The sequence below is a fragment of the Anomaloglossus baeobatrachus genome, chromosome 6 (genome assembly GCF_048569485.1).
Source record: "Anomaloglossus baeobatrachus isolate aAnoBae1 chromosome 6, aAnoBae1.hap1, whole genome shotgun sequence".
NCBI lineage: Eukaryota > Metazoa > Chordata > Amphibia > Anura > Aromobatidae > Anomaloglossus > Anomaloglossus baeobatrachus.
The window spans coordinates 458,641,866-458,656,194 of record NC_134358.1 but is presented as its reverse complement, the minus strand read 5'-3'; the positions used below and the strand labels follow the sequence as shown (position 1 = coordinate 458,656,194).

At 42.4% G+C, this 14,329-nt stretch overlaps 1 protein-coding gene across 4 annotated transcripts in view; it reads right to left on the bottom strand.

Annotated features, from left to right (window-relative positions):
• The window catches only part of ZNF385D (zinc finger protein 385D), a 461,666-nt gene extending 449,017 nt beyond the window's left edge, over window positions 1–12,649 (bottom strand). For 2 of the 4 annotated variants that reach the window (XM_075315291.1, XM_075315289.1), the window contains exon 1: window positions 12,414–12,647. Coding sequence is in view for 3 of the 4 variants with exons in the window: in XM_075315289.1 (XP_075171404.1) it covers window positions 12,414–12,435 (22 nt within the window). In the remaining variant the exon portion in view is untranslated. Of the gene's footprint in view, window positions 1–12,413 lie in introns of all 4 variants that reach the window. The other 2 variants (XM_075315290.1, XM_075315292.1) reach the window with 2 other exon arrangements.
• Window positions 12,650–14,329: the final 1,680 nt, after the last annotated feature.

Here is a 14,329-nt window from a genome sequence, read left to right as displayed (position 1 = left end):
ACTCAACTTGAGTGACAGTACTAAACAAAGGTGCCAGCCCTATGAATGAAACCTAAGGTATGTACTGCAATCACCTAAGCATACAAATTATTTTTTAAGACAAATACGTGGAATTTAATCACTTCGGCGGCTGTTTAATTTCAAAATACAACATGATAGGTTCCCTTTAAAGCAATTTATGCCAGAATTCTGTCAAAATTGTTTAATGGTTCAGTACTTATATTTTTTTCAATATGGATGCAACAACTCACTTGTTTTAGCCGTCAATTTCCTCGGAATGTTCATATTCCTATATTGACCTCCATAATATATCATGATTCATAAACATACCTTCTATTTACAAGAGCTCTTCCAGAAATAGAGTTATCTTCTGGATGCGTGGCTCAAAAATTTGCATCCCTTATGGGAAGAGTCTAAGGCTGCGTAGCCACAATCAGTTTTCACAGCGTTTTGGGCGCAGCATGCTTCAGCTGCTTCCAAAACGCTTCAATGTACAGTACAAGCACAGTGGATGGTATTTCTAGAAATCCCGTACCCACTGTGCTTGTATTTCCAGTAGCAAACACTGACCTACGGTGCAACTTTCTGACTTGCAGCATGTCAATTGTTTGTGGCAAAGTCGCAAGATTCCTCTGTAGGGAGAACACAAGCGAGAGACTGCAGCGCCCCAAACATTGATCTTGGGAATGGGCTGCTGATGCTCCTGCATTCTCCTGCAAGGAGACTCGCGGCCACGCAGGTCAGGACCTGCCGCGTCCAGGACACAGTGGGTCCTGATCGTGGGCACGTACCCTAAGATCTTCTACCATGAAAGAAAAAGCTTCTGATTTCTTCTTTTGCAGTATAGTTCATCAGGAGTGATATTCTCTTATTCCTCACGTGAGTAAAAAGACATAGTCGGGTTAAGATAGTCTTCTGAAGTCATAAATATACTGTTTATATATTGAAGCAAAAATTATACTAAGATGTACCATGTAGCAGAGTTGTCAGGGAGTCTTCTTGGAACAAAGCATTCAATTTTTCTCACTTATCTTTTGGCTTGAGAGATGATTCCGAAATTAAGCAGGTAGCTGAATGAGAACCATATAACTCAATGCACTAACTATTGAAGGTAGATAACATCTTGCTATATAACACAAAATGACTTTGCTCCACTAGGTTGTATTCAGTGTAATAAAAGTGCAAGGTTACCAGCAAAATAGACTGATTTACATTTTGGATAATGGCAGACATGAGAATTTTGAAAGATTTGCTCATCTCTTCTGAGCACTAAGTGTGCTGTAAACTTAGGTAATGTACATTATGAAATTCAGCTTCCAAACTTAGATCTTGTGGCTCATGACTGCGGGCAGGAGGATGTGTTTATTTATCTATAGTTACACAGCAATGTAGAGATTAATTTATGCAAAGAGCCAGAATGTTATGCTGGTAACTAAAAAGACATTAAGGCCTATTTATGAACACTGGTGTACCCCTGAGTTTGCACTAACAGAGATGTTTGATGAGTTTGGCACATATATTGAGCTATGCCAGGCTGTACCTTGTGAAAAAGTGCAGATTTCTACTGCCACATATGTAGCAGGACAGCATGAAAAGGGCTTTCCCTTAAAGGGAACCTGTGTGGTCCTCTATGCCCTCCAACCAAGCAGCATTCATACGTATATTCCCAAATTCCCTCCCTAACCAGCCCTGTATAAAGCTATTCACTAATATGAATGTTTTAAAAAACTACTTATAACCCTCGCTTTCCTAGGCTAATTAAGGCCTTGTTTAGTCACAGGGGTGTTAGTTTCAAAGACTAGTCAGTCGTTTTCCACGTTATCACGCCCCTGTGGGTGTGATAACATGATTTCAAATGAGCGTCACCGCCAGCTAATGGAAATCTTGCTCTTGCGTGTGGCTCATTTTGGCAGTGCCAGTGTGCCTCAGAAGCAGGGTGAATGGTTCACAGTTTCATTAGGTGCACTGTGCATCACCGGAGGTTCAGAAGACGGCTAAAATATCATGCATAATGCAACTAATGAAGCTGGGAAGCCTACAACCAGCTTCAAAAGGACCACTGACTGGGCTGAAATGAGCTGCGCGTATGTGCAAGGTTTCCAGGATATAGTAGTGTTGCTGGTTCATGGACATCACAGAGGCGTGATAACATGGAAAGAGTGCCAACTAGTCTGGAGAATGAATGCCCCATCAAGGCCCTAATTATCATAGTGGAAGCAAAATTTCTAAGTCATTTTTTAAATATTCATATTAGTGAATAGCACGGTAAGGCAGGGAATTTAGGCATAGAACTATGAATGATGATGAATTGGAGGGCCTATCATGTTCCCTTTAACCCCTTCAGCCCCAAGCCTATTTTGACCCTAAAGACCAGGCCATTTTTTGCAATTCTGACCAGTGTCACTTTATGAGGTTATAACTCTGGAACGCTTCAGCGGATCCCGGTGATTCTGAGATTGTTTTTTCGTGACATATTGGGCTTCATGTTAGTCGTAAATTTAGGCCGATATTTTTTGCATTTCATTGTGAAAAAAACGGAAATTTCGCGAAAATTTTGAAAATTTTGTAATTTTCAAACTTTGAATTTTTATGCTCTAAAACCAACGAGACATATGACACAAAATAATTAATAAATAACATTTCCCACATGTCTATTTTACATCAGAACAATTTTGGGAGAAAAAAAAAAAATTTAAGGAAGTTATAGGGGTTCAAAGTTTATGAGCAATTTCTCATTTTTACAACAAAATTTACAAAGCCACTTTTTTTAGGGACCACATCACATTTGAAGCAATTTTGAAAGGTCTACATGACACAGAACACCAAAAAGTGACACCATTCCAAAAACGGCACCCCTCAGGCTACTCAAAACCACATTCAAGAAGGTTATTAACCCTTCAGGTGCTTCACAGTAACTAAAGCAATGTGGAAGGAAAAAATGAACATTTTACTTTTTGCAACAAAAATGTTAATTTAGCCTCAAATATTGCATATGCACAAGGGTAGCAGGATTAAATGAACCCCCAAAATTTGTTGGGCAATTTCTACTGAACACGCAGATACCTCATATGTGGCGAAAAAACACTGTTTGGGCGCACGGCAGGACTCGGAAGGGAAGGAGCGCCATTTGACTTTTTTGAACAGAAAATGAGCTAGAATCGTTAGCCTCACCATGTTGCGTTTGGAGAGCCCCTGAGGTACCGAAACAGTGGAGCTCCCCCACATGTGACCCCATTTTGGAAACTAGACCCCTCATGGAATTTATCTAGATGTTTATTGAGCACTTTGAGCCTCTGGGGGCTTCACAAAAGTTAATAGAGTTGAGCTGTGAAAATAAAAAATTTTTTTTTTACCACAAAATTGTTACTTCAACCAGGTAGCTTTTTTTTTCACAAGGGTATCAGGAAAAATTGCACCATAAAATGTATTGTGCAATTTCTCCTGAGTACACAGACACCTCATATGTGGTATAAATAAAATGTTTGGGCGCACAGCAGGGCTCAGAAGGCAAGGAGCGTCATTTGACGTTTCAAACGCAAAATTGTCTGGGATAATTAGCGTATTCCATGTTGCGTTTGGAGACCCCCTGAGGTGCCGAAACAGTATAGCTCCCCCACATGTGACCCCATTTTGGAAACTAGACCCCTCATGGAATTTATCTAGATGTTTATTGAGCACTTTGAGCCTCTGGGGGCTTCACAAAAGTTAATAGAGTTGAGCCGTGAAAATATAAAAAAACTTTTTTACCACAAAATTGTTACTTCAACCAGGTAGCTTTTTTTTCACAAGGGTATCAGGAAAAATTGCACCATAAAATGTATTGTGCAATTTCTCCTGAGTACGCAGATACCTCATATGTGGTGGAACTCAAATGTTTGGGCGCACAGCAGGGCTCGGAAGGCAAGGAGTGTCATTTGACGTTTCAAACGCAAAATTGTCTGGGACAATTAGCGTATTCCTTGCTGTTTGGAGACCCCCTGAGGTGCCGAAACAGTGGAGCTCCCCCACATGTGACCCCATTTTGGAAACTAGACCCCCATGGCATAGAAAAAAAAAACCAGCGGAAGATGGGGGGGGCGGCAGATGGGGCGGCAGCAGATGGGGGGGCAGCGGCATATAAAGGGAGCATCTGTGATTGTGAGACGGCGGCTGGGATAGGGTGGGGGCGGATGGGAGAGGGCGCAGTGGATGCAGGAGCGGCAGAGGATAGGGGAGGGGGCGGGTGGGGGGATGGGTGGGAAGGGGAGTGGGAGGTGAGATTGGGGATAGTTACCCTACAGGATGGATCTAGGCAGCTGGATCATAGGAGATGAAGGAGGCAAGCAGATCGGGGAGGGTGAGAGGTGGGGGAGGGAGCGCAGCGCAGATCACGGAGGAGACAGGTGAGCAGAGCACAGATCACGGAGGAGACAGGTGAGCAGAGCACAGATCACGGGGGTGAGAGGTGAGGGAGAGCGGACAGCAGATCACGGGGGTGACAGGTGAGGGAGCACAGATCACGGGGTGACAGGTGAGGGAGCACAGATCACGGGGCTGAGAGGTGAGAGAGCGCAGATCACGGGGGAGACAGGTGAGCAGAGCGCAGATCACAGGGGTGAGAGGTGGAGGGAGAGTGGACAGCAGATCACGGGGGTGACAGGGGAGGGAGCGCAGATCACGGCGGTGACAGGGGAGGGAGCGCACATCACGGCGGTGACAGGGGAGGGAGCGCACATCACGGCGGTGACAGGGGAGGGAGCGCACATCACGGCGGTGACAGGGGAGGGAGCGCACATCACGGCGGTGACAGGGGAGGGAGCGCACATCACGGCGGTGACAGGGGAGGGAGCGCACATCACGGCGGTGACAGGGGAGGGAGCGCACGTCACGGCGGTGACAGGGGAGGGAGCGCACATCACGGCGGTGACAGGGGAGGGAGCGCACATCACAGCGGTGACAGGGGAGGGAGCGCACATCACGGCGGTGACAGGAGAGGGAGCGCACATCACGGCGGTGACAGGGGAGGGAGCGCACATCACGGCGGTGACAGGGGAGGGAGCGCACATCACGGCGGTGACAGGGGAGGGAGCGCACATCACGGCGGTGACAGGGGAGGGAGCGCACATCACGATGGTGACAGGGGAGGGAGCGCACATCACGGCGGTGACAGGGGAGGGAGCGCACATCACGGCGGTGACATGGGAGGGAGCGCACATCACGGCGGTGACATGGGAGGGAGCGCACATCACGGCGGTGACAGGGGAGGGAGTGCACATCACGGCGGTGACAGGGGAGGGGGCGGGTAGCTGACCACGGGGGTGAGAGGTGGGGGGAGCGTGCAGCACATCACGGAGGGGAGGGGGCGAGCAGCACATCACGGAGGGGAGGGGGCGAGCAGCACATCACGGAGGGGAGGGGGCGAGCAGCACATCACGGAGGGGAGGGGGCGAGCAGCACATCACGGAGGGGAGGGGAGGGGGCGAGCAGCACATCACGGAGGGGAGGGGAGGGGGCGAGCAGCACATCACGGAGGGGAGGGGGCGAGCACCGATCACGAGGGGGAGGGGCCGGGCAGCAGATCGGAGGGAGCGGTGGCACTATGACAGATGGAGGAGGACAGGGTGCACGATCCCAGTCCTCCTCCATCTGTCATAGTCCCACCGCTCCCTCCGATCTGCTGCACAGAGGTGAGGGGCCGGGCAGCAGATTGGGGGGAGCGGTGGCACTGTGGCAGATGGAGGGCGGCAGCGGATCGGGAGGTGTGGGGGTGAGGGTGCGGGCAGGAGATCGGGGAGACAGGTGGCAGATCGCGGAGGGCAGCGGCGGCGGATCGGGACGCTTTTCGTACAGTGCAGTGGCAACTTCCGGGTCCAATGCTCCGGTCTCATAACAGCATGGGACCGGAGCTTGTTGCCCTGCCATTGCACTGTGTACACTCACTGTGCTGGCGTGCTGCAGGGACGATGACGGGGGCGGTCACCGGCAACAGGTCCACTGTGATTGGAGAAATCGGTCACAAGGCCGATCTCTCCAATCAGAGCATTGGAGCTGGGGGAGGGTGATCCAGTGAGGTCACCCAGCTCCAGCCAATGGCCAGTGCTACAGCTGCACTGGCCAGGGCTGGATTTCAATGTTTCAGTCATTTTAAATGGCTGGAACATTACAGTGGCTGTGATTGGTTGAGCGGCGTTCGTCAGCCAATCACAGCCTCCGTAGGTCCGGGGAGGAGGCACCACCCCTCCTAAGGTCAGGAACAGGTCCCCTCCTCCCCGAATCTGCGGTTTTTGTTAACATATTGCAGTCACCGGAGGCTCCGGTGCCGCGATTCCGGCATGACGGAAAGATCCGTCCTTGGTCGTTAAGGCCCAGGGCACAAGGACGGATCTTTCCGTCCATGGTCGTGAAGGGGTTAAACTGCAGTCCATTTATATTTGGCTGATGGGGATACAAAGCTCAGCACTCCCATTGATCTCCTGTTTAAACAGACCATAGCACAGGAGAAGTGCTGCAGCAGTTTCTGCTCTAAATACCTGCAAACTGTCAACATACTAGAAGTTGTGCAGTGCTGATCTATGGAGGTAAATGGGGCAACTATGGTACTATATAGAGTGCATGCAAGTAAACTGAGAAAAAAAGTCTTTGGTGATACACAACAAAACAAATGAACAGCTCACCAGGAAAAGGAAAAGCGGTGCTCGGAAATCCTGGACCGGTAACCAGGTTGAAACAATGAGCAAAAATGGAAGGGATCCAGCAACTGCCAATTAAAGATTAAACCATGACTTTTAATAGGAAGACATTAAAAACAGAAAAAGTCCATAATTACAGCATGAGTAGATTAGGTGTCCGTCTACGCGTTTTAGGCAGATCCCCTGCCCTTAGTCTACTACCACCTTGTCTACTCATGCTGTAATTATGGACTTTTTCTGTTTTCAATATTTTTCTATTAAAAGTCATGTTTTAATCTTTAATTGGCGGTTGCTGGATCCCTTCCATGTTTGCTCAGTCTTTGGTGATCCCTAGCCACATTTACCCTTTCAAAGAGATAATGGGTGGGGGTGGATATATTTATGGCCGTTGACAGGAATAATCAAACTCTGGAAAACTCCTTCATAATAAACACAGAACCAGCCTGATCACTGATCATATGTGTTTATGTATTACTAACTTAAAAACCCTTACAAAGCAATGTTAGTAGTGAGACCAGCTCTAGGTTTTAGGGCAGAATGACCCTACTGGATCTTCACACACAATGACCCTTTTCTTCTTTCATTAAAACCAAGAAAAGTTTAAGAATGTAGCTATGTCTTCAGCATGTTTATGTTATAATGTGTGCACATGAGACCATGATAAGCTTCTAAAAAGATAAAATAAAAATTCCAAATACTTCATTACAGCTGCAGCAATCTATTGTGCTTGCCAAGTGTTCTAAGCAGTGAAGAGTAATTTTATTTTGGCCAGAGACAAAGAAAAAAGAGAAAAAAAACACTTATAAAATGTATTTGCTGCCTTTATTTGTTCTTAACAGTTGAAGTAAAAACAACACTCAAATTGGGAGAAAACCAATAATCTCACCACAACATTTACCATAGCTTTTTACAGATGGGCAACCTTCCAACATAAGAGATTAGTCATTTTAATTAAAACAGACTCTACATCTTAAACCAATGTTTTAAGGAATTATTAGACATATACTGGATTCATTCTGCACTTCCATGCACTATATCTTTATGACTGGTCCAAGGTTAGAATATCCAATAGCTGACCAAATAAAATGTTCCAGCAGCACAGGTGTCTAAACACAGAGCTTGAAGGAATGTCCGTAACAACAACATTTATGGCATATTCATGAGATGTTCTGATTAATGAGGGTCCGACTTCAGAGAATTCCACCAATCTGAAACCAGTCATAGGAACCAAGGTCCTCTGGGCCCCAATCCAGAAGGTGAAAGATAGCTAAGCATGTCCTCTTAACTCAAATCTATGGGAATTTTGGAAACTTGCTTGAAAAGAGATGACGGGAAGAAGGAGTGCTTTATGTAGAATTAGGCAAGGGCTACACTGCAACTTTGGTCCTGACACAGGTTACGAAATCAAACAATATGTTGTGCTACTTCTACATTCAGGTGAATAGGGTCCCCTAAGGTACCGTGATGGTGACAAGCAAGTCACAAAACTTGAGGCCAGCCAGAATTTTGCAACTTGCATGTCACAGTCGCGGTACCCTAAAGGTCGCAACACAACCCCATTCACCTATAATAGTTGAATATAGCTATTGTCACGTTTTGCTGTGCAGAGCTTTTTGCATGTAGAATGTTTTTGTCACGGCTCCGCTGTGCAGAGCATTTTGCATTTGAAAATGCTCTGCTATGTATCTTGTGCACTTGCTGACAGGTTGTCTTTCAGCACTAGGGTCCACACTGGTTTTGGGAGGTGCATTCACAGATGCGCCTTGTTCCTGGTGATTGCTCTGTTTCTTAACTGGGCTTGCTCTGTCTGAACTTCTCCAGTTGTACTTTCTGTTTGCACAGTGTGCTTTTGGCTCCTGTCTGGTGTAAGAGTTCTGATCTTGGCTTCTGACCTCAGATCTCTTCCTGACCACGTCCATGTCTGCTCCCTGAACCTTATATATTACTTCCCGGCTTCTGACCTTGGACCTCTTCCTGACCACTTCTCTGTTCACTCCCTGAACCTTATACTTTACCTCCCAGCTTCTGACCTCAGACCTCTTCCTGACCACGTCTCTATCTGCTCCCTGAATCTTATATGTTACTCCTGGCTTATTATACTGGCATGTCTGACTACCCTTCTATTCATACTACCCATAGTTTCTAGCATCTCACCTATCTTTGGCAGCACAATCTGTGCTGTGACCAAAGTCCCCATGTTGGTTAAGCCTTATAAGGTAAACGGGCTTTTATTTTACTCTGGGGATGAAGTTCACTACTAGACATAACATATGAATAATGGTGTCCCAGATTAAGAAAAACCCCACAAAACCAAAACCATGTTTTTAATCCAGAATTACCCCTTTTTGACTGTTCACTGAAGAAAAACAGTGATATTGATTATAATAGTTAAAACTGATTGCTATATTTCAACACTATTTAAGCAAATAAATTAAAAAGTGTTCTCTAAAATATCTTTTTAATCATGACTTACTTCAAGTTGTGTTCACTTAAACCTTAAAAAGGGAAAAAAAAAACTAACGCAAGCCTCCACTAGAAAATTCGAATCCATTTCACAAAAGAAGTGTTATTTATTTCAGCAAATCAGCGGAAATACCAGACAGGGGAGCTCTACAAACCTCAAGATCCTCTATTTATCAAAGGTTCCCTATGGCCTCTAGTAATACATATTTCATTAATGCTATAAGGAAAAACTCCCATCTGTGATAAGAGCAGAAATTCTCTGAATTTTATGGATAAGAAAACTAAAAATGTCTCATAATGTTGGGAATATCTCCCAGGTGAAAGTGATACACAACCCATAAATACACAAATCTAGTTACAGGTCTGAATCCAGGGTCCATCAGCATCTGACATCTTTAATAAAGTATCCTAACTTAAACCTTGGCTTTTAGATATGTAACACTTATAGTCCATAAATCAGTAACCCTAAACGTGAATCTTCAGAGTGGTTTCATTACTTTGAGAACAATCTACAATGGGAAAAGTGGCAATACACTTTATGTCTGCTATAAGACTTGTGACAGCAAAACATAAGCTGGTTTTACTGTTCTATTAGGAATGTTTATACCGACTTGTTTTTTAGTTCTCTTTTATGAGAACTGTAGCAGTGACAGTGATTCAAGGTACCATATAAAAAGTTACATTTTGGACCAGTAATGGCTAAATATATTGCGCTTTGTCCATGCCATATGATCATTTCACTTTTATTTTAATACATGTTATCAAAGCTAAATGTTTTCAAATTCCATAGGGGTCATCCCTGACCATGTAAAGGATTACATTAATCCTATAAAAATCATATAATAGTTTCATTGTACTTTACAACTATAACAACTGTCATAGATATCATAGTATAAAGCAATGTTGACCTGTCCGATTGAGCTGATATTAAGAAAATTGATACATGATGTTCAAGCCAGCATTTTCTATACATGACTTTGTCATAGACTGCCATACAATCACTAAATTACAAAATGTACCGTCCATTCTGCATTATACATGTCTTATAGAACCTGTACTATAATTTTTGACAGCATTGGAAATAATTGCTCCAGGATGCTAGTGAAGGCAGTGAAATCTGACAATTAGAAGATATATTCCTCATGATGGATCTTTATGGGCTCAAACAGCAGGGTGTGAATGTTTCAATCCACCCTTCATTTGTCCTTCAGTGACTCATATTCTACAGGACTATTAACCAATTTCCGTCATAAACATATTTCCAAGTTTTTTTTTTTGTATACCTTCTGTTTCTTTTCTATTCTTGTAGAAAACAACACACCCTCGCTCCCCTTTTATTGTCATTCCCTAGTTCTTAAGTTCTAGATCAACTCATTATAAAAAGAAATTAACTCTCATTAGCATATATTTGTAAAGGACATGGGATTTCTGCAACATTATGCACAACATACAATATAGGAACATCATGTTTTCTTAGAGAAGGAGCGATTGATTGTTCCTCTCAGTGGTGTATACTGTTTTCCTATTGCTACAGCTGTTAATATAGATAATTTACAAGCACAGTGTCTGGTGTATAATAGTGTTGTTAAGTATAACACTGCGTGGCACAATTGGCTCACGCAACCTTTCAACTTAATCTGTGAAGATCGCACTCAAGCAATGATGATTAACCATGTCATGCATTATCAAATATCACTGTGGATGAAAAAATGCAACCTATCTATCTGTATGTATGTATATAAATATCTATGGAGATATATATATATATATATATATATATATATATATATTTATACATGTATATATTTACATATGTATATATATATACATAAATATATATACACATATATAAATAAGTAAAAAATATCTATATATATATATATATATATATATATATATATATATATACATATATATATATATGTATATATATATATTATGGCACATGCTTCAGATTTGTCAATGTTTTCCAAAATATTGACAGCCTGGTCTGCTGTAATAAAGAAAACCCAAATGGAACAGAGACAGAACTTATCAGCTATAATGTAATCCATATGTGTCATCTCAATAGACCAGGAGCTTAGCATTATAATTATATATATATATATATGTATATATATATATATATATATATATATATATATATATATATATAGATATAGATATATATATAGACATATATATATATATATATATATATACATATATATATATATATATATATATATATATATATATATATGAGACACTAATCCAGTGGTATGTGCCCTTCTTCAGTTTTGCATGTAGCAAATTCAAGAAGTGGCAGAAACAGTTTTGCAAATATTTAAAAAGATTGTTATGTAAACAACGGAACTGATACATTTCATTCTTTCTGTTAAACATACATGATATCATGGCCCTTCATTCTGTTAGCAAATAAGTTTTGCATTGACTTTATCTATGAAAATTCTACTGAATTTTTAGTTTCAAATATCTCAGTTCTTTTTTTTTTGTATGGTGGTTCACATTTTTTTTCTGCACAAATACATCACTGTTCACCATATGTTGCTTATTGAGTAAAAACATGACCATGCTTCATATAATGAAGTTCTGTTTTTCATAGAGAACACATATTTTCAGCATCAAAGTCATATGAAGAAGGAATATTTGGGAAACTCGTTAAACAAGGATGACTTTCTAGGGTTATGGGCACTTGAAACATGGTAATGAACAATCAGTCACTAATTTGTCTTCCCTGTATGTGAGCAGGGGACTCCAGAAAGCCTGTATTGCTAAATGACATCTAGAGCAATCTTGAGTAATATAGTGCTAGAATAACTGGCAGCAGAAAATGACAGCATGTTGTCTGCAAGCAGGTACAGTACCATTCTCTTAAGCTATTTCAGAACTAACATGAAACCAAACTCCTTCCAAGCACATTATATAAAAAGCAGTGAGCCCTCTAAGGACTTATTATAACAAGTAATGTATTTTATGACTGCGCTTGTAACCAGGTTCTTAAAGGAACTGGATTCCTATATTGTGAACATAGGGAAGGGAAGGCAATTAACAAATGACACATTGAACTGTGACAACTTTTTCCAAGTTAGAGTTAAACATAATGTAGCCTAAGACATTCATTAAGATTGCTGAAAGGAATCACTGCAGATTATTGCATGCTTAGGAGATAAAGGAGAAGATGAGCATTAGAATTGTGCAAGACTGAGCATATATAATGCATATGTCAAAACAGCTGCTTTGCATAGACAAGTTGAAACACAATGAGGAAAAGGCACTTACCAAAATACATAATGTTTCTCATTCCAATCACAATCCTGCTGCTGTGTATTCTGCATTAACTCCAGCACCAGCCTGTCATGTGAAGCAGGGAGATCTCATTCTTCAATAGGTGGAAATGAAGCCAGCACTGCAACAGTGATGATGAGGAGTGCTCCTTGTGTTTAGGATGAGTGCTGTGCTGCTCAGTCTTATTCCTGTTCCAATCCCCTCTCATCTAGCACTTACTCTGCCTGCACACTGCACTGCCCATTCTTACAGTAATCTGACTCCTCCTTGTGATGTCCTTGCCTTGCTTGTGACATCAGTTCTAAGAGTACTACACAAGGATTTTCCTCACTTTGCTTTCACATGCTCATTGCCAAGAAGTATGATAAAACAAGTTGGTTAGGAAATGAAATATATATATATATATATATATATATATATATATATATATATATTTATATATATATATATATATATAAATATATATATATAAATGAAATGCTGAAATGCGTATATATATATATATATATATATATATATATATATAAATGAAATGCGTATATATGTGAATATATATATATATATATATATATATATATATAAATGCATATGTATATATACTGTATGTGTCTAATCAACCTGGTTCTATTAATTTTCCCCTATTCTAGACAAAGCAAGGGCTGATCAGCTGGGAATGTATTCCAGGGAAAGTTGATAAGATAAATAATTCAATTAGCTGATAGCATTGCACAATAGAAGCAATTGTAATAACTGTTACATAGAATGATACATGTGTTAGTGATTTATTGATTGGTTATCGTTTTCAGAAAGCAGAATACTATACTTGCTTTTTCTAGCACTATTTCTTATGCATTTTGATGCAGAGAATTACCTAAAGTATGAAGATAGAATGTGTGGTACAGTCTGTGAATGAAAATAAAGGAGACTGACCTTGAATAAACAGCTGTGACATTTACCAGAAGGGTTAATGATCCCAACATGATGAGTGGATTGGTCTAGATGGCAAAGCATTTTTATAAGTAACTGCCTAGCCTTAAAAGGGTTGCATGGTTTAGAAATTGTTTAACAATACTCTAGTAAAGAGAACCTTTTACTAGAGATGAGAGATGTTTGAGGTTCACCAATTTCAAGTTCGAGTGATTTTGGGGGGTGTTCGAGTCGTTCGACGAACTCGAACGATTTGCTAAAAGTTCGGCAGTTCGAGTTACGTTCGAAAACGGTTCGATCACCAAAAGCGTGGCTTTTTACAGCTCCGTGTGCAGGGAACCATCGCTGACAGCCTGCGGTAAGCTGGTAACCAAGGTAAATATCGGGTATCCGAGCAAAGCGCTTTGCTTAGTAAGCCGATGTTTACCCTGGCTACGTGTGCAAAAATCCCCGAAAGCCACACAGAAGCACTTCCATGGGACTTCCGTCGGATGCCGCTGCAGTCTGTGTCCCGCTCCAGCCCCAGCCCCGCAGCTGCCCGCTCGGCAGTGTCTGCAGCTGCCGGTACTGTAATGTGTCCGCAGCTGCCCACACTGCAGTGACAGCAGCTGCGGGGATGACAAGCGCTGCCGTCAGGAGGTTAGTGATGTTCCTTACCTGCGGTGATGAAGTCCTGCCCTCCCGATGTCAGCGCTGTCACTGTCCTCTATGGCCGCCGCTTGTCACATCTCCTCTCGCTGCCGACCCGAGACTGTCACTAGTGGTGACGTCACAGGCACCCGCGATATTTGGTTGTGAAGGCGGAAGTCATTGAACTCAGTGACAGCTCTGCTATCAGGAGTGCAGCGATCACCACAGGTAATCTACCTCGCTAATCTCCTGACAGCAGCACTTGTCATGCCCTGCAGTGACCCTGGCTGACCTATTGATGTTAGCTCAGGTCACTGCATTGCTCTCCCAGCCAATGGGAAACATTTTGTTCT